At 39.2% G+C, this 21,035-nt stretch overlaps 1 protein-coding gene across 1 annotated transcript in view; it reads left to right on the forward strand.

The window, feature by feature from the left end:
• Positions 1-16,414, forward strand: part of LOC126187674 (putative protein tag-52) — a 174,394-nt gene extending 157,980 nt beyond the window's left edge. Inside the window, exon 9 of the mRNA XM_049928907.1 lies at positions 15,764-16,414. Within this exon, the coding sequence (XP_049784864.1) occupies positions 15,764-16,114 (351 nt within the window). The 3' untranslated portion in view covers positions 16,115-16,414. The remainder of the gene's footprint in view (positions 1-15,763) is intronic.
• Positions 16,415-21,035: the final 4,621 nt, after the last annotated feature.

Genomic DNA, 21,035 nt, shown 5'->3' on the forward strand with positions numbered 1-21,035 from the left:
AAAGCAAAAGAAACTCTCAAGGAAGCTTGCGATTGGTCAATAAGCAACAGACATTGAACGTAAAGAAAACTAATGCCATGAATTTCAGTTTGAAGAGGGAAAAATGACAATGTTAAATTAAATGTAGATGGTACCTCTATAGACTGTGTAACAAATGCAAAATTTCTAGGAATGAATACTGATTCCCAGTTGAAGTGGTGTGAGCACACAAAGGTACTTGCAAACAGAATGTCGTCAGTATGTTATGCCTTTAGCATCCTATCATCAGTGTGTAACATGCAGTGTTCTTTAATTACATGTTCATATGTACACTCAATCCTTAGCTATGGCATTCTTCTTTGGGGAACAAATGCGCAAAATATGAACACAACTTTCAAACTCCGGAAAAGAGCCATAAGAATAATAACTAAAAATAGTAGATGAGCTCATTGTAGAGATCTGTTCAAAACACTGGGGATTTTAACTACTCTGTATGAATACATTTACGAGTCAGTTGTACAAATCAAAAATAACATTGGTAATTACTGCACAAACAGTTGTGTCCATGACCATGGAACAAGAGCTAGACTCAACTTACATTTACTCAGAAAAAATAAACTTAAAACTCAAAACAGCGTTTTCTACCAAGGAATAAAACTGTACAATAAATTACCAAATGAGGTTAAAGAAATTGCAAAAATACGCTTATTTAAAAAGGCAGCTAAAAAGTACGTGTTATGTAATACATTTTATACACTGAAGAATTACTGAGACAAAACAGAGTAGGGGTCTGGTTAAAAAAACTTATACAAATAAATAATAATGATTATAAAACATCCAGCATTCCACATAACACCTTCACACTATGTTTTTTCCCTTCTTTTATCCTTTTCTAGACACACGTACCCACAAGCTATGTATAGCACAATACTGACACATCTTCCTCTTTCTGAGCTCAACATCTCACTCATTTTAGAGGGATGCTGACTCAGTTTTTCAGGATATCAAATGGAAAGTTGCAGTATAGAAAATGGCCCAGAGACCACCAGTGTGTGTGTGTGTGTGTGTGTGTGTGTGTGTGTGTGTGTGTGTGTGTTATGAAACAGTGTGTGCATAGTATGTGCAGTGACTGGTAGTGAGATATGAGTGAACAGTGTGGCGTTACTTTATGTAATAAGTTATTTGTTAAAAAAAATGTATAGTAGACCAGGAGTAAATCTAATGATTGTCTCTAACTAGAAGTCTGTAAGTGTATGTGTATATGAATTAGCTTATTTTAAATTAGTCTAATCCTGTAAATACTTTGACATGTCCAATATCCTTGTAAAAAGAGATCTGCAGGTGAATAAAGCTGCTGCTACTAATTCATTTCGAAATGTTCTATCAATTGAGAGTTCTATTATCTACTCCTGTTCTACTGTCAACAAGGGGTCTGTTTTGATCGTTTTGAGCAGATTGTGGAGCCAGTCATACTCAGTCAGCAATTCGAGGATAAATTTCCAGGACCTTCATCTAGTGGCTTAGAGATGTTCTATGTCAATTCTGCTAATTTTACCTACTGATTTTCCTTCATGAAAAAATTGAGACAAGGAAACAGCTCTCAGTTACCCTCCTCCATCTGGTATCATGCAGTGTGTGAATTTTAGTTCCAGTAAATGTTGCCACCTCATCAGTGCGTATACTAACACAATCTATCCATTGCAGATTGTTGTCAACTAAAAAGGAATTAACAAGAAAAAAATACCTTAACTTATAGTCATCACTTTGTTTTAAATATGGTTAACTACTTCCACTGAACTCACACTAGAATTCAACTTATAGTTTATTCACTATCTTTAAACTGACTCCGGAAGCCTGGCTGAAATTGAGTGGACTGTAACAATAGCTGTGAGTAACATTCTACTCTTGTTGTCATTGTTACTAGGCAGTGGCAGACAAATTGTCAAATGGCTTGTTGTCATTAATAATTTTTAAATGTTTGGTAAGTAGCTAACCCTAATATGATCGGTGGTTGAAGTTGTGTGACAAATATTACTCGTGACTTTTGCATGTTGCTGTTGACAGGGTCGACTGGTCAGTTCTTGTGAAATAAGGTGCAAATAACAGTAGGAGAGCTTCCTAACTTGGTTCATGGAAATGAGGATCTGACACTAGCAATATTTGTTCACCAATAGTCTTTTTCTTACACAGTATAAAATATCAGTGAGAGGCAAAAAAAAAGTGGCAATCTCTTTCTATTTACAAGCAATAATAGAATTTATAATTTTCATTGTCAGAAATACTTTATTCTTTCTTCTGAATATGTTATAATTTCTGGGGCTATGGCTAGAGTGGGACTTGAGAACATAGCTGTTTTTTTCTGAATACATAGCATATTTCACATCTAAATTTACATGAGAACGTGACAATATTCCTTCTTCTCTTGTTTCCAAATATTTCATCTGCCCACTGCTCTCCCATTGGCTGTGTAGACCAGCAACTGACACATCCTCTTTCATTACAATCATGCCATACAACGAGCATTGACAACATTGCTGCATGAAATATGTAAGTATGCCACTTGCCCCTATCTAGACTTTTACCATATCCTGCAAAAATGTATACTATTGATGAATATTTGTACAATTTTAAAGTCAGATCGTTTCTGACAATAAATGTATTCAGGCAAACTGCAGTTTAAACATGGAAAAATCAAACAATGAAAACTCCAGGTTGGAATACCAGCAGTACTGAAACTTCCTGGCAGATTAAAACTGTGTGCCGGACTGAGGCTCGAACTCGGGACCTTTGCCTTTCACGGGCAAGTGCTCTACCATCTGAGTTACCCAAGCACGACTCCCGCCTCATCCTCACAGCTTTACTCAGGGTGTCTAATAACCGGGAAAAACCCAGGAATTTTTTCATCCGGGAGAAAACCGGGATAAACTCGGTAATTTTTTTGAATTCCGGGTGCTCTTTCTTTTTTTTAAAGAGAAAAAGCTTTCAGTTAAATTTTTGTAATTTTGACTGGTAAGAAACAGTACTCTAACAAAGGGTATTATGTATCCCACTACTGCAGAATAATACTGCAGCAATAAAACATGAACCAGAGAAAGAAAAATGAAACTAAAACTTAAGTTGCTGGAAATACGCCATATACAACAACTAAACACAGTGCTCATACAAGCATCTGCCAACAGCAAAATGTGTTAAGGGCCTTAGAAAGACTGTTCAATGCTTCTTAACAACAAATTGCCTCCGTCTCTCATGAGCGTGACGTCACAACTGTTACTTTAGATTTGTTTGAGCAGGGCGGGCTACTGCACGTGCGCAGTTGAGTCGTGCATGTATAGTACCTTCTCCCGCTTCTGGCTACAGAAGAGTGACTGTTAGCTGTGTAAGCAGCAGCAAAATGCTACCTGGAAAAATTTTTACTGGCGCATACAAGTTGCCAGATTCACTGGGGGCAAACCAGGGTATCTGCCACGGGCAGCAATTTCAGAGGAATGGGAGGGGGCCACCACGTTCATATTCTTGAGGGAAAAAACCTTGTTTTACAAAGTGCCTAGTAACCAGCGCACATTGGTCTGTTGATTATTCATGTGATTTTGAAACGCATCCCTGTTGGTTTTAGAACATATTCTAAGTTTATTTCTGAATGAATCATAAGTTGAATTTTGAATGCATGTATAGTGTACGTCATGTATCTGCCAGGGGGAATCCCGTCACATCTAGAAATAAACTTCCCTGCAAGCAGAAGTGGACGGGGCTATACGAGCTGAACGGAATAAAACCAAATGGGTGAATGGCAATCGCTGTTTGTTTATGTGGTTGACTGTGTTTGCGAATGATCAGCGTTGTTATAATTACCAGCGAAATCCTTAGATTCAGACTACCAGAGTGGAAATAAATGACTAACAGGAATCATAGGTAAGAAAAATTATGTATTTTCTTTTTGGTGCATCCAAGAAAATTAAATTTTGATAGAAAATTTTTGGCCGGACTGGTTCACTAGTAAGGACCAGTTGTAAGGCTGCAACAAAGGATCTTCTAATCTAGTGGATTCTGAATGGGGCAAAATTCAGCGTGGAGTTCCCCAGGGATCTATCCTTGGGCCTTTGCTGTTTTTAATATATGTTAATGATTTACCCCTGTCCATTAGTAAAAATTGTGAATTCACAATGTTTGCTGATGATACAAACATTGTAGTAGATGGTAAGTCTACTGCTGATCTGGAGACTGATGTTAATGATATACTCAGAGAAGTTGCAGCTTGGTTTTTCAGTTAATTCTCTTTCAGTTAATATTAAAAAAAACTAATTTTATACAGTTCCACACAAAAAATAAAACTCTAGAAAATATAGTAATTGCTCATGACAACCAGGAACTAGAACAAGTGCACTCCACTAAATTCCTGGGGGTTCACATTGACAGTAGATTCAACTGGGCACAGCATATGTCCCTTACTCTAAAAAGGCTTTCATCAGCAACTTTTGCTCTAAGAATCATTACTCATTTTGGGGACATCAAAATTTTAAAATCAGCTTACTTTGGGTACTTTCACTCATTAATGAGTTACAGAATAATATTCTGGGGTAATTCACCAGCCTAAAAAAAAATCTTAACTGCTCAGAAGAGAGCAGTCAGAATCATGTGTGGGGTTCCTCCACGAACCTCATGTAGAAAACTTTTCACACAGTTAGGTATTCTGACCACATGACAGTACATATACTCTCTGATGAGTGTTGTTAATAAAGACTATGCTCAGTATGAAAAAAAATTGTTCATGCCATAACTACAATACTAGAGGTAAAGATGATATACATGTTGAACTAAAAAATTTATCACTTGTACAGAAGGGAGTAAAGTATACTGCTATAAACACTTTTAATGCATTGCCTAATTATATTATATGTACAAGAGAAAATGAAATGCTGTTCAAAGGTACGTTAAAAAAATGCCTGCTTGACTATTCACTGTACTCCTTAGATGAATTCTTTTCCAGAAGTAATGCATTCCTTTAATAATAAATGTATTTAGTCTCTTAGTTATTAGATGGACGATACAATATTGTGTTAATGTTATAGTGTTAATATTTTAGTTATAGTGTGAATTGCTATACTAGTTAAATGACAGCTTGTAAATGAGAAAAAATGATACTTATTAATATCTATACCATTGTATTATATTACTATTCTGTAGCATTAATTGTATTTGTACAATTGTATTGACTCGTTCCACGTCCAGGTGAATCACTCGCATGTACGGATCCATGGAATACGCATACCAAATAAAATAATAAAAATAAAAAGTACTGTCCCTGGTAGCAGCCGCCTGAGTAGCGCGGAAAACGCTTTGTATGAACAAGTAATAACGCCTAACCGGAGAATAAACGCGGCATAACTAAACCGTTGATTGTGGTAGGGTTAGCGAAGTTAACCGGAGAATATGTTACGTACTTAGTGATGACAAGATTGTTTGGTAGAACGAGGAAGGAGAAGAAATGGGGACATCACACAAATTATGGAAGAATAACAAGATTTCAAATTTATATAAAAATTTCATACTACTACTTTCCGATCTCATGCTTGAGAAGCTGGAGCATATGAATGAAATGTGAAACTGTTTCCGAACATAAAACTTTTTGCTTGTAATAGGCCTAATAAGCATTTGATATTGGTACTTTGTGAATTATATTTTCTCGTGTTATAAAAATGACCATTTGTGCCAAAACAGTCTCGTTTATTTTGTGTGTGTTACAATAGCTGCAATATTAGACAGGCTTATTTTGTTTTATCTAGCAGACAGTGATAAAATACACGTAGTCAGATTGAGAAACCACACAAGTCTTGGGTACTGTTTGTATTAACAGCTTTTTCAGTATTAGACAAAGACATTTCTTTTTTTTTTTTTTTTTTTTTTTTTTTCATGTGGCAAAACAGTAGACGATCTTTGATGAGGTAATAGATTATTTCCCAGAAAGGAAAGCACACCATGTAAAGCTGTAACAGGGTTGGAGAGAAAAAATGCTAGGACTTCCGGACTGAAGAAATGTGTACTGTCTTGCTTGTCTCTTTTACTGGTTTCATGTATCTTATATTTAATTTTATGTCACACAAAAAAAAAAAGTTATTAGCTATAGGCAATAAAAAATGCAAATTTTCAGAAGAGTTCTTGTTCTCATGGTTACAAATTATCCCATCCAATATTGATTGCGATTTTTTTTTTCCCCCCCTGATGGACAGAGCAGTCCGAATTAGAGTTGGAAAGTGGATAATCTCCACGTGACCGGCATTTACGTTTAGTGATTTTGCTGTTTCCTCTTCGTTTATTGCTGTCACGTCAAGTGAAAACAAAATCGATTTCTGTGGCCGGGAGCTATCAAGTGAATTAAAATACATTGACATGAGTACAGAAGGCTAAAATATGTTATTAGTTTCAGATTTTACTTAATTTCCACCTTTCTGACACCCAAGTATTAATCGCCTTGCAGAACAATGAAGTTATTTTTGTCGATTTGCTAAAGAAATTTGGCTTTTATTAATCTTTTCCGATGAGGCAGTCAATTTATTTGAAATGAAGTGTTTCATTCCACACTATTGGCTAGTTTCAACTGTTCGCTGCATTTCAAAAGTGCATATTTCCAACTTCTAGCATGTATGACATTATGCCATAATGAAGAACCAAACATTAGACAGTACCGTACTGGTACTCCAAGAAAATTTACATACGAATGTGCACTTTAAGCCGAATTACGCCTTTCAGTATAGTTCATGAAATTCCGATGCTCTTGGAGTATCTTCTTGATGTCTTGTTCCTTTTATGACATAATGTAAGATTACACCTACGAACATATGCGCTAGTAGCTGCGCAAGCACGGTGATGCCTGTTATCTGGCACTCTCTGGCAACTACTGAAACGAACCCATTTCTACCAGGTCGCAGGAAAATATTGCGAATGGTTATTTGAAAAGCGTTGTTTTCAAAGTAAATTTCCTTTTATGTAAGATGAACTATGTGGGAGAATGTACGATGAATTTCTTAAAACACAGTGTGTTTGACTCTCATTTAAAAATCAAGTCTTTGAGTACAAACATTTAGAAAAATTTCGAGCCCAGAAGACCAAGACATTTGTCTTTATTAAAAATTTTACTGACACATTTTTGGGATGTATCTTAAAGTGTAACACGCGCAAAAAGGTCAACATTATATGTGAAAGCTTAACTTCTCTTGCAGCTTATTAATCTTAGAGACCAAGATAATATGTGAAAGCTCTGCTTTTCTTGTAGTAACAGTATATATAATAATTTAAACCATTAACGTTTCCTATTTGTGTGCACGCCCTACTTAAGTGATATCGCTTTGGCTGACTACATCACGCGTCCTATTCTCGTATATCCTCTGTCATTGGCTGGCGAGATCACATGACTGGCTGCAAATCGCATTGCGATCCTGATTTTGATGCTTTGCCCACGAAAGGCAAAGGTCCCGAGTTCGAGTCTCGGTCCGGCACACAGTTTTAATCTGCCACGATCCGGCACACAGTTTTAATCTTCCAGGAAGTTTCGTGTCAGCACACACTCCGCTGCAGAGTGAAAATCTCATTCTGGGAACCAGCAATATTATTAAACTCCTTGTATGGCCATCTTTTCAGAGATGGCTGTGGGACTCAGCTGTTCGCTACAGGTTGTCAGATTAAACACCTTTCAGCCAACTAATTTCCAAACTTTTTTTATTTGGCTACCAGTTTTGGCAATTTTACTAGTGATCTAACAGTCAGCAGATGATGGTTGAAGTGATTACTATAGCAAGCAGAAATCTACAGATACCACTGTTCAAATGCTGGCCCCCTATTTTGACCAGAACTGAGGTGGAATCTTCCTACACGTCAATCATGGGCCTGAAGATGGCATAGTAAATTGGTGAAACTGGTAGTCAAATAAAATAAGTTTGAAGATTAGACAGATGAAAGGTGTTTAATTTGACATCCTATATTATTGAAGGGATAGATTGCTACTCACAATAAAGATGACACACTTGAGTTGAAGACAGTCACGACAAAAAGACTGTTACTTATAAGCTTTCATCCAAATCCTTCTTCAGAAAAGAAAAATGTACACACATTCACAGAAGCAAGCACACCACAGAAAAAAAGGACCACTATCTCCGGCTGCTCTGGCCAGAATGTAACTGAAATGCATCGAATAGGAGCAACAGTCTGGAATAGTATGGTGACGGGGAAGAGATAGGAGGGTACAGGTGAGGGAAGAGGAATCAGTGCTGCCTGGCAGAGCATGCAGGGCTAATAGTGGCAGGACAGGGCTGCCAGACAGTGTTCCGGGTTACAGGACTGGAGTAGGTGGTGGTGGGAGGGTGCATGGGACAGGTCTTACACCGGGGGCAGTTACAAGGGTAGGAGCCAGAGGGTAGGGAAGGTGGTTTGGGGATTTCATAGGGATGAACCAAGAGGTTATGAAGGTTAGGTGGACGGCGGAAAGACACACTTGGTGGAGTGGGGAGGATTTCATAAAGGTTGGATCTCATTTCAGGGCAGGATTTAAGGAAGTCGTATCCCTGCTGGAGAGCCACATTCAGAGTCTGATCCAGTCCCGGAAAGTATCCTGTCACAGGTGGGGCACTTTTGGGGTTCTTTGGGAGGTTCTGGGTTTGAGGGGATGAGGAAGTGGCTGCTTCTGTACCAGCTCAGGAGGGTAGTTGTGGGATGCGAAAACTGTGTTCAGGTTGTTGGTGTAATGGTTCAGGGATTCAGGACTGGAGCAGATTCGTTTGCCACGAAGGCCTAATTTCCTGATGAGCTTGAAATTTGTGTGTGTGTTTGTGTGTTTTTTATTGTCTCCTATCAACATACCAATGCTTTCGTTTGGTAAGTAACAGCATCTTGATTTTTAGATATATTTTTCCCACGTGGAACGTTTCCCTCTATTAGATTCATATCATTAATTTGAACCCAACAATTACGTTTGTTATTGTCACTGTTGCATTTCGAAATTTGTCCTGTCATCTTACTTTCTCTTTTTGTTTGTGCAAGTAGTTTCACTTTGTATTCACCTTTCCCTTTTTACCGTAATCTACCACACAATTTTATCCTGCTATATATACTCAATAATACGTAACTTACTTCCAAACCATAACCAAAAAAAAAATATTTTTTTTCCCGCTTTTAACACGACCGCTGCTAAAAAATCCACCGTTCCCAGTTCACAAACAGTGCCTTTCACCTATTAAACAACCATTTCGGCTAGTTCTAACAACTTTAGCTTTATTTCCATTTCCGTTTTTCCCACACCACCAATCATTTATAGCGCTTCCCACAGGTTTCAACGTCGTCATTTCTTTGTCAGACAATTGTTAGCCTCATTTTCATAATCTGCCACCGCAAAACCACTCCTTTTAATACATTTACACGCAGTTTTTTCGAAATTTTCCCGAATTTCTCCACCCTTTAACGTGTTTTGGAGGCAACACAACCACCTAACCTTTGTGCACATCATTGTTTACCACCCTAAGTTCACCACAGGATCAACATAGCTCAGCTCTAACCAACTTTTTTCGACTTTTTTCACACTAGATCTCCAGTTGCTTTCTAGTTCAGCTTTATCTCTCCAAAAACAAATATGATGTGACTTACCAAACGAAAGCGCAGGCAGGTCGATAGACACAAAAACAAACACAAATATACACACAAAATTCAAGCTTTTGCAACCAACGGTTGCTTCATCAAGAAAGAGGGATGGAGAGGGAAAGACGAAAGGATGTGGGTTTTAAGGGAGAGGGTAAGGAGTCATTCCAATCCCGGGAGCGGAAAGACTTACCTTAGGGGGAAGAAAGGACAGGTATACACTCACACTCACACACACACACACACACACACACACACACACACACACACACACACACACACACACACACACACATCCATATCCTGGCCTTTACAAATGTCTGCTTGTGTCTGCGTATGTGCGGTTGTGTCCCACTTGTGACAGGGTACTTTCCGGGACTGGATCAGACTCTGAATGTGGCTCTCCAGCAGGGATACGACTTCCTTAAATCCTGCCCTGAAATGAGATCCATTCTTCATTAAATCCTCCCCACTCCACCAAGAGTGTCTTTCCGCCATCCACCTAACCTTCGTAACCTCTTGGTTCATCCCTATGAAATCCCCAAACCACCTTCCCTACCCTCTGACTCCTACCCTTGTAACTCCCCCGGTGTAAGACCTGTCCCATGCACCCTCCCACCACCACCTACTCCAGTCCTGTAACCCGGAAGTTGTACACGATCAAAGGCCGAGCCACGTGTGAAAGCACCCACGTGATTTACCAACTGACATGCCTACACTGTGAAGCGTTCTATGTGGGAATGACCAGCAACAAACTGTCCATTCGCATGAACGGACACAGGCAGACATGTTTGTTGGTAATGAGGATCACCCTGTGGCTAAACATACCTTGGTGCACGGCCAGCACATCTTGGCACGGTGTTACACCGTCCGGGTTATCTGGATACTTCCCACTGACACCAACCTATCAAAACTCCGGAGATGGGAACTTGCCCTTCAATATATCTTCTCTTCGCGTTATCCACCAGGCGTAAACCTCCGCTAATTTCAAGTTGCCGTCCCTCGTACATCGCTTGTCACTCAACAACATCTTTGCCTCTGTACTTCCGCCTCGACTGACATCTCTACCTAAACTCTTTGCCTTTACGTGTGTGGGAGGGGGGGGGGGGTGCGCGCACGCGTGCACTCTTTTCCCCCATAAGGTAAGTCTTTCCGCTCCCGGGATTGGAATGACTCCTTACCCTCTCCCTTAAAACCCACATCCTTTCGTCTTTCCTGATGAAGCAACCTCGGGTTGCGAAAGCTTGAAATTTGTGTGTGTGTTTGTGTGTTTTTTATTGTCTCCTATCAACATACCAACGCTTTTGTTTGGTAAGTAACAGCATCTTTATTTTTAGATATATTTTTCCCACGTGGAAAGTTTCCCGTTCGTTTGGTAAGTTACAGATGCTTTAACTTACCAAACGGGAAAGTGTTGGTATGTTGATACACACAATAAAAAACACACACACATATTTTCAAGCTTTCGCAACACCTGGTTGCTTCATCAGAAAAGAGGGAAGGAGAGGGAAAGACGAAAGGATGTGGGTTTTAAGGGAGAGGGTAAGGAGTCATTCCAATCCCGGGAGCGGAAAGACTTAACTTAGGGGGAAAAAAAGGACGGGTATACACTCGCGCGCGCACACACACACACACACACACACACATATCCATCCACACATATACAGACACAAGCAGACATATTCAAAGGCAAAGAGTATGTTTGTTTGTCTATCGACCTGCCAGCACATTAAAGTGAATGAGGTTGTGGATTTGGAGCCTGAAGGATGTTGGTAGAGGCAGTCTTCCATAGCAGCAAGACCATGGGTATGAGGAATGTTAGTGTATAGGGAAGCTACATCAACAGTGACAAGTATTATCCAGGAGGTAAAGGAGTGAGAATGGTAAAAAGTCAGTGAAGGAAGTAGTTGGCGTCTTCGATGCAGGAGGCTAGATTTCAGGCAATAGGTTGGAGGTGTTAATTAGTGGGGGCTGAAATTCTTTCACTGGCAGCACAGGAACCAGCTGCAGTGTGACATCCATAACTGTTGTGTTTTTGGATTGTGAGGTTTATTGGATGTCATAGGGGGTGATGAGGGAAATGGTTTCAAGGGAGAGGTTCTGGAAAGGACTGAAGACTTTAAACATGGATTAGAAGTTATGTTGGACTTCTAGGATAGGATCAGTTTGGATGAGTTTACAGGTTAAGGAGTCAGACAACTGGCATAGGCCTTCCACCTGCTAGTCACTGTGATAAATGATGACAATGGTGGAACATTTGTCTGCAAATGGAATGGTTAGGTCAGGATTTGTTTTAAGGCTGTCCTTTCTTGTGATGACAGGATGGTGTTCTTAGGAAGGGATCTGGAGAAGGATGGTGATGCTAAGTTGGAGGTAAGGAATTCCTGGAAGGTGACCAGGGGGTGGTTACATGGGAGGGGGGGGGGGGGGGATCATGGTTGGGTGGTGGAATGAATTGGGAGAGGCACTGTTCATTGCTGGGTTTAGATTGGCTTTGGTTGAAGGGATTGGTGGCGAAGAAATGTTTCCATTTCAGCGATTGAGAGAAGGATAGTAGGTATTTGATAAGTCCAGCATCGTTAAATTTGGGTGTAGGGCTGAAGGTGAGGCCTTTGGATAGGACTGAAACTTCTGTGGGGTCAAGAATTTGGTGGAAACATTAACACCAAGGTTCTGGGATTGTTTCAGCTATGGATTTAGTGGAGTGTTGGAAGGGGGTTTAGGGGGATGTTGCAAGTTGAAAAGGGCAGTAGGGTCTAGGTGCTGTGAGGAGTTACTGAAGAGAGATACTGGGGGTATGATAGGTGTTGGATAGTGGTGCCCCAAGTCAGCAGTGGGATGTCAACAGGCTGGATAGCTTATGGAGGTAGTGTCTGGAATGCTATTCTAGCTGCTTCAGTGCAAGCGATTCAGTTTCAGAGATGTGCTGCATGTAGTAAGGATTGCACCATTGCAGTATCTTGCGGAGGGAGCAGAGGTGAATTGGGATGCCTGTACCATGGAAATGTGTTTTTGTAGTACCACGTTTGTCAGAGACAGGTACTGGTGATTCCGAAAAGGTGAAGGTCATTGTGAAAAGAATGATGGGATCCAGAGAAAAGAATTGTTATGGTAGGCCATTGAGTGGGAGGAAGGTTTGTGGTTGGGTAGGAGGGGGGGGGGGCGATTCCATAGTTTAGGCAGCATTTACGGAACAGGATATATTCAGAATGAGATTTTCACTCTGCAGCGAAGTGTGCACTGATATGAAACTTCCTGGCAGATTAAAACTGTGTGCCGGACCGAGACTCAAACTTGGAACCTTTGCCTTTCGTGGGCAAATGCTCTACCATCTGAGCTACCCAAGTATGACTCACGGCTTTGCTTCTGCCAGTATCTCGTATCCTACCTTCCAAACTTCACAGAAGCTCTTCTGCGAACCTTGCAGAACTAGCTCTCCTGGAAGAAAGGATATAGCGGAGACATGGCTTAGCCACAGCCAGGTGGAAGGTAGGAGACAAGATACTGGCAGAAGTAAAGCTGTGAGGACGGGGCATTAGTCGTTCTTGGGTAGCTCAGATGGTAGAACACTTGCCCGCAAAAGGCAAAGGTCCCGAGTTAGAGTCCCGGTCCGGCACACAGTTTTAATCTGCCAGGAAGTTAGGATATCTTCAGTCTGGAACCACGCTGCTGCTATGGTCGCAGGTTCTAATCCTGCCTCGGGCATGGATGTGTGTGATGTCCTTAGGTTAGTTAGGTTTAAGTAGTTCTAAGTCTAGGGGACTGACAACCTCAGACGTTAAGTCCCTTAGTGTTTAGAGCCATTGAACAGGATATAGGACTTTGTTTTCGCCAAGGAAAGGGATACTTTTCTGAAGTGGTGCAGAAAGGTGTAGCAGGAGTCCATTCTGGCAGGGATGACATTGAAGAAACAGGAAATTACTTAGGAAATGGGCAAATGAAGGCATTAGGTGATGTGAGGGGAGCTGGATAACAAAAAAAAAAACACATAAATATACGCCTAGATGTACACAATTACTTAAAAATGTGTGTAAATATGTAAAAATCCTCATAAATACATAAAAAATGGGAAAAAAGGACAGAATGGATGAGATATGGGAGAAAGCTCGATTTGAACAGCTGCTTCATAATCCAGGCCATCTGGATCCTCCCCTCCACCACCAGCTTTTCTGAACTGCACAATGGGAGTTACACATAAACCATATTCTCAACTCCCGAAATTATTCCGGTCCCAACCATCGGTACCCTACTCTCACCACACTCTCCACCCAACTGTTTCCACCCAACTTCTGTCCTCTGTCACGTCCTCACAATTTGCCTCCCCTCACCCTCACTGTGCACTGTTCTCTGCCGGCATGCCCAGCGATCTTTCCTCCTTCTCTGTTCATCACTTTTCCGCTCCCTGTTTTCCCTCCTCACAGCCACCCAACGCTGTGCCTGGCAGCCCTGTCCTGCCACCTTTAGACCCAGCACACACTGTCAGACAGGGCTGCTCTCTCTTCCCCCACCCATACCCTGCTATCCCTCCCCCTTCTCTGCCCCATTCTGGATTGTTGCTTCAATTTGACGCATTTGAGTTGCATTCTGCATCATCAGCAGCACAGCAAAATTTGCTAATTGTGTACAACATGTCCAAGGAAGTAGTCAATGATGGACTTCTCGAAGATATCTATGAGCTCAATTAGTCTGAGCACATGCAAAAGAAGGATTTTGAAGAAGTAGTATGACTGAGATTCTGAACCGGACCCAAGAGAGAACCTATGTCAGTCATGCTATACATGTCATTCTTTGTGTATGTAATCTCCTGCAGCAATAAGAAAAGGTGTGTGTTAGTTTCCGTGCTCTAGGAATGCCAACGCATTCAACCCAAGCTGTTTGAGTTGGTGGTCACATCTGCGTGATATTTGCTTCTTGTGTTAATGAATGGTGTGTGTTTATCTTTTTCTGATGAAGGCTGTGGCCGAAAGCTTATGTGTAAGTGTCTTTTAATTGTGCCTGTCTGCAACCTAGCATCCTATCTTTATGCTAAGTAGCAATCTACCTTTTCCTACTTTTTTAAAATTCCTACCTGAGTTTCCATTGTTTGAATATAAGAGTACTGTATTTTTTTGTATGACGAATTTGGAAAAAAAAAGACACCTCTTATTGCCTAGTAAATACAGTATGTTGTGAACCTGTTTAAATGAAATCTGAAAAATTGTGCACTCATTTCTGTGCAATAGTTAGGGTCTTTTTTAACCACTGTGTCAATGCTACAGTTCCTTTTGAGTAAGCCGTTATTGCTTGTTTTGTGTGGTAGAATTCCAGTTCTGGGTGGCTTTAACGTGACATACAAAAATATTGTGAACTAAAGTAGTAGGTAATTCTTAGCATTTTCTTCTGTCATACAAATATAATATATGAATGCCTGTATTTGCCCCAGAATACAAAGCAAACACAATAAGGAAAGCAGACAAGCTTTTGTGTAGTGTCAGTGGCCATGAAGATTATTTTTATGTTGAAGGCGGCACTAATCTTAACTTAAAGGTGAAAAGTCTACATGCAGTGTTAAGTATCAGCAATGTGAAGATAGACAGTAAACCTTTGAGTTCCAACAAGGCAGACATCAGAAAAGATTTGCTTGCTTGCTTGCAAGCAAATAAAAATTAATTTTTGGACAAAAGTGTTTTTGATGGGTCACTTAAGTAGTTTTATTGATTATCATTGATTAATTAATTTATTTTGTTGTTCTGGGAATTACTTTTACAGCAGGCTTAACATCATATCCTGGTTGTCAAACATGAATATGTATGTTCATTTTTAGTCTGAAAAATGGTAGCTTGTTACTAATAGTCATTTTAAGCTTCACAAGCCTAATGCAGTTTGTAACTTACTCATCAGGTGGTGTTCGAAGATCATCAATTAGCAGAGGTGTCTCATTATCTCATCATGTATTTGTATTCTTACCACCCTCTCTACAGAGAATTTCATTTGCATTGTTGTTGTCTTATAACATTAACTGCAAAACAGAACTTGCTGGAGTTGTTCTCTGTTCTTAATATGTAACTGCCATGCATTATGGTCTAAAACGTTTCACCTCCTAAGGCTATGTTTGTATTTTATAAAATTGCTTTGTTCTAAGCATCATCTGTAATTTGCATATACTTGAACTATTCAATTTTTACAGGTTAACCACACTTCAGGCGATGAAACAAAGGATTGCTTGTACCCGTTGCGAGAAAGTATGAAAAGAGGAAGAAATATGGTACATTTCCGCGAGGAAGATGTCATTGGCCGCAGAACTTTGAATGAATTTCCACACTCAGTTGTTGATAGTTCTAATAGAAATGAAATTACATGGACTACCTTTTCAGAAACAGTACAGAGTACAATTTCAGAAAATCTATCAGAAGCTAATGAAGAGCCATGGCATGTTAGAAGTATTAGTTTAATAAGAAATTTTATTGCCGGTTTCAGGTATTGTTTTAGAAAACATGTCTTAAAAAGGCATCTCAGAGTTCCTGATTTTAATCAGTAATTTACGATCTCTGTCACAGTTCCTACATTACTGTGGCAATACAGAAGCTTATTTTTTTCTAACAGATATTTTCTTATATTTCTTGAGTATTACTTTCTCTCTCTCTCTCTCTCTCTCTCTCTCTCTCTCTCTCTCTCTCTCTCTCTCTCTCTCTCTCCATAGGGGAGGGGATAAAAGTATATTGAAGTGTGTACCTTCAGGAAAAACAGTTTATGATTATGTTCTTATATGTTTTGATAGTGTCCCAGAACTATCTTTCATGTTACTTGTAAACTAAGCACTTTATTATTCCCCCCCCACCCACCCACCCCCGAAGGCAGTTTATTTAAATATGAAAGGCACATGCTTTCTCACATAGAATAGATAGAGTAAGCTCAACATTAGTAGTGAAATTGTAAATAATTTATAACCCTTCAGTGTACTTACTCGTTTGAGCCATTTTGATCATTTTTTGAACTAGGGGAAGCTGTAGTACTGTCTCAGAATCTGAATAGCAGGACACAGTAGACTCAGCAATGCATGAGCTTCGTGAATCTGCTGTTAAATAACAGTTCAGCATTTTATTTGCCCTTTGTTCTCTTCTGCAGAACTATAGAAAACTCCAGAACAGAGGTGTAATTTCTTTTTTGTTGTACTTTTGCATGTGCTGCTGTCATTTCAATTGTAAAGACAGTGTATAATTTCTGTATTATCTTCATATGTAATTCAAGATTTGCATCTCTTGTGCCTATCCTGTCACCACTTGATGTTTCTCCAGTTTCACGCAACACAAGTGGTTTTAAATAAGTTGCATTATCAAGTGTGCACGTTGAAGAAGTTTGTAGGCCTCATTCAGTAATCCAAGTACCATCACCACACACATAGAATTCTTGAACTGTTCGTTAATTCTTCAAAATTCATCAGATGTTGACCCAAAAAAGAAAAGTTGTCGTAGTTCATTGTGAACCTTGAGTGAATGAGCAAAGTATTTCCTTTTCTTAAAGTTTCATGTTCTTTTAATGACTAACATGTCCATTATTACTTAGAATAATGTTGACAAACTGTTAGTTACTTCATTTACATGTGTATGAGATCAATGTTCCAGTTTGAGAAATACCATTTGTTGCCCAGATTTATTTTCATTGTTGTGCAGGGATAATTTAAAAGTTGTGTTTCTGCCTCAAAAACAAACAGATTTCTCAACAGACTGTGAGACATTGTCTTAAAAAATAATGAGAATAGAGTAACTGTTTGTATTTGCACAACTGCCATCATGTTAGTATTCAAATCATTAATGTTAGCTAACACCAGAATTTGAAACTTCTCCTTTCCTGGTGTATTGTTACATTCTGTTGGAGATCTCAAGCATAGAATAGATGTCTAAAAACTTTCTTATTATTTTCTAATGAAGTAAGTCTTTTTTTCATTTTTTGCTCTTTTCTGTGCTGATGTGTTGAATCCGTATACAACTGCAACATGAAAATGCTTTTTTGTGGGGAGTACAATTTATGTATATGCAGTTCAAAAGTTTGTTATTGAGTCCAAAGAAGTATAGGATTCTACCAATAAACCACATGTTTGAAATTGTTTTATTTCATGTACTTGTATGATCCATTAGATGTGGCACTTTTTTCAATAGATAACTTAGATAAGTGATAACATGAACAACCCTTCATAACTGTGGGTCATAATAATGAGCAATGAGATTTTAGTAGGGTTGGAACTTATATAGTGGCAACTATTTATTCACAACAGATACAAAAAAGTTACGTGTTTGCTCCTGTTACTGTCCTTCAAAGTAGTCACCAGCATTGTGTAGAACCCGTTTCCAGTGATGCAGAAGGCGTAGTATACCGTTAGCAAAGCCTGTTCTGTTGATGGTGCATATAGAGTGGTCTACTGCTTTTAAAATCTCTGGAACAGTTCTGAAGTGAATGCCACAAAGCCAAAACTGAAACACCAGTCCAACAAATAGCATCATTATGTGTCACCGCAAAAGTTGAAAGTGTGTCAGAGCCTCAGCATGGTGAAAGTTATGGTGATTCTCGTGTACGACTATGATGGTGTTATGCTAATGCATTACATTCCTCCATGGCAGACGGTCAGTGCACAGTATTACTGTTTGTTTTTGGAGCATCACCTGCGACCAGCTTTGCAAAAGGAGTGGCGACACTTTCTGTGCAACCCACCCATCATTTTGCACGACAATGCGTGGGCGCATACAGCGCAAGCTGTGGCTACTCTGTTCAGTTGATGGGACTGGGAAGTACTGTGCCATCCACCATACTCCCCGGACTTAAGTCCTTGTGACTTTGATTTGATTCCGAAGATGAAGGAACCTCTTTGTGGCATTCGCTCCAGAACTGTTCCAGAGATTCGACAGACAGTAGACCGCTTCATTCGCACCATCAACAGAACAGGCTCTGCTAATAGTATAATACACATCCCACATCGCTGGCAGTGGGTTCTATACAATGCTGGTGACTACTTATAAGGACAGTAACAGGTTCAAACATGTAACTCTTTTGTATCAGTTGTGAATAAATAGTTGCCACTGTTTAAGTTCCAACCCTCATATAACACTTCTCACACACATTTTTCTGCTCACTAGAGAGTACTGGAGCAGAATAACAGGAATACACTATGGTTTGGTAATGTTCAAATTATGTAACTTGGAATTAATGTGCTGTCATCTTGGAAGATGAAAACATAAGCTAGGAACAATGCTTGCACCACTGAAATAACTTAAAATAATTCCATAGGTCTCAACTTATCCTTCCTACAGTGCAGCCCTAAACCCCACTGAAAACTGTGAACCTCTGCCAAATTTTATGTTAGAAGTAGTTAACTGGATTGTTTTTAAATGGTATAACCACAGATAATAAACAGTATTGTTGTATCATTTGTAGTTAATGCAAGTGTTTTAGTTGGGTGGGAATAGCATTCCCAGAAATATTTATCACAAACCATGTCTATATAAATTTCATTGCAATCAACAGTCGTGAAATCTTGGCCGTGGGTGGAAAGGAGATTAGCAGATGAAACAGCTTGCAGAAAGCAAGAGACTAAGGCAGAGGTTTCTGAATATTGTACAGTATGGAAACTACTATGTTCAGAGTGAGTCCCTATAAATATTTTGTTTCAACTAAAGCACTAGTTAATACAGTGTACAGATAAAGTTTCTAGGAGTTCCTTGTATCTTGTTAATGTGTATCTTGATTCATTCCACATGTGTGAAGAGTCTCTGTAATGGGACCTACAGAACATTAAGAATGAAGACAGTCTGTAGTGTCTGCTTCTTCTGATGATCGTATGTGCTCAGATTCCTAGATAGGATGCATTGTAAAATCAGACCATTATACATATTGCATTTGCTTGATAGCCCAGGTTTTGTGCTCGTTAGACCATTTTAAATTCTCCTGGCTTATAAGAAGCCTGGCAATTTTAGTTCTAACATGAAAGTTTTGCTTTTGTAGCTCCCATTACACTGTAGCTGTTAACAGAGTTACCTAGATGCAAGTTCACTTTCTCATTTTTGTGGCCAGTGGTCATCTTATTACAAGTAAAAAACCTCTTTCATGGCCTCCTGTCTACCAGGAAGTTCAATATTACTACCAAATGTAGTCATTTAACAAAGGTTTTTGAACAAGATAGTATACTGTAACAGTAATTCAGTCTCTCTGGATACCCCTAATAGATCTTAGACTGTATACATTTACCAACTAAGCAGACAGACGGAACCAAGCAACGTGGGACAAATGCCTCAACATAGTAAATGAAGCTGATGGGTCAAAATTAATGGAGCAGCATTCTTGAAAACAAGTTGCTTTCTTGGAACAATGAAAAGAATATTTTTATAATGTTTTTATGTTATGCCAGAGTTGGTCAGTTTTAGTGCTTTAGTTACTTTGTTTTTCCATTTTTAACTCAATGTTAAATATACTTGAGAGTAGTGGAAGTGAAAAATACAAAAATTAATGTTACTAACTTTCACCTGTTCATAGATGCATATAAATATACAGAAAAGTAATGTATGAGTCGGCCACTGTCATTTTTCCAGTGTAAGCATGCATACACTGGACAGGGGACGACATTTTTTTGACTTGTAATACAGAGCTGCAGTTTATTTCACTGTGTGTACTTCTTACAGATGCAACAATGTAACTACAGTGAAACCCCTATTTTATGTTTTCGTGTGGTCCAGACTTTAAAAAACGCAAAACTGAGGAAAAATCAGAATCAGAGAAAATGTTAAACCCCAAAAATACGAGCAAAAACACATGTACTTGGCACATATGATTAAAAATTGCAATTTTCTCCAATACTTTGTATAAAATCTAAGTGAAGGAAATTAAATGCGCAATACAATATTCATACAATAATTTGTGGTAATGGATTTAATCAGTTTTTAGAAAATCGCACGTATGTAACGGCAAATAAAAACTGTAAATTGAAACTGATATCTGGTTACAAGGTACTCAAGTTATTTTCTGACATGCCGTGACCACAAATTATACATTCAAAACACACGTTTTTGAGAGGTCATCCTTTGTGCTAACCCACAAAAAAGCAAAAATTGATGACCATGTTGAATTAAAACAAAAATATCACAGCAGCTAAGTGGTTAAACCATAAGCACAAATGCGGACATCTGCTTAATGACATACTTTGTCACCGTTGCTGTTATTGTTTAATGCTTTTCTTATGAACCGCACTTCATATGCTCAACACCATTGAAGTATTATTTTAGGCTTGATGAGAGAAACAGAGACCTGATAAAAATGAGTTTACTTCCCAGTTGACGTTACAAGCTTATTAGAAGTCGGCTCAGTGAATTTCCGTACATTGTGTAAAATGTAAATTTGAAAGAAAACTCAGATGCTACAGTTTCGCTTCATGCCCTCTATCACTGCTGCAGTCTTTACAATCTACGAAGTGTGGT

The sequence above is a fragment of the Schistocerca cancellata genome, chromosome 5 (genome assembly GCF_023864275.1).
Source record: "Schistocerca cancellata isolate TAMUIC-IGC-003103 chromosome 5, iqSchCanc2.1, whole genome shotgun sequence".
NCBI lineage: Eukaryota > Metazoa > Arthropoda > Insecta > Orthoptera > Acrididae > Schistocerca > Schistocerca cancellata.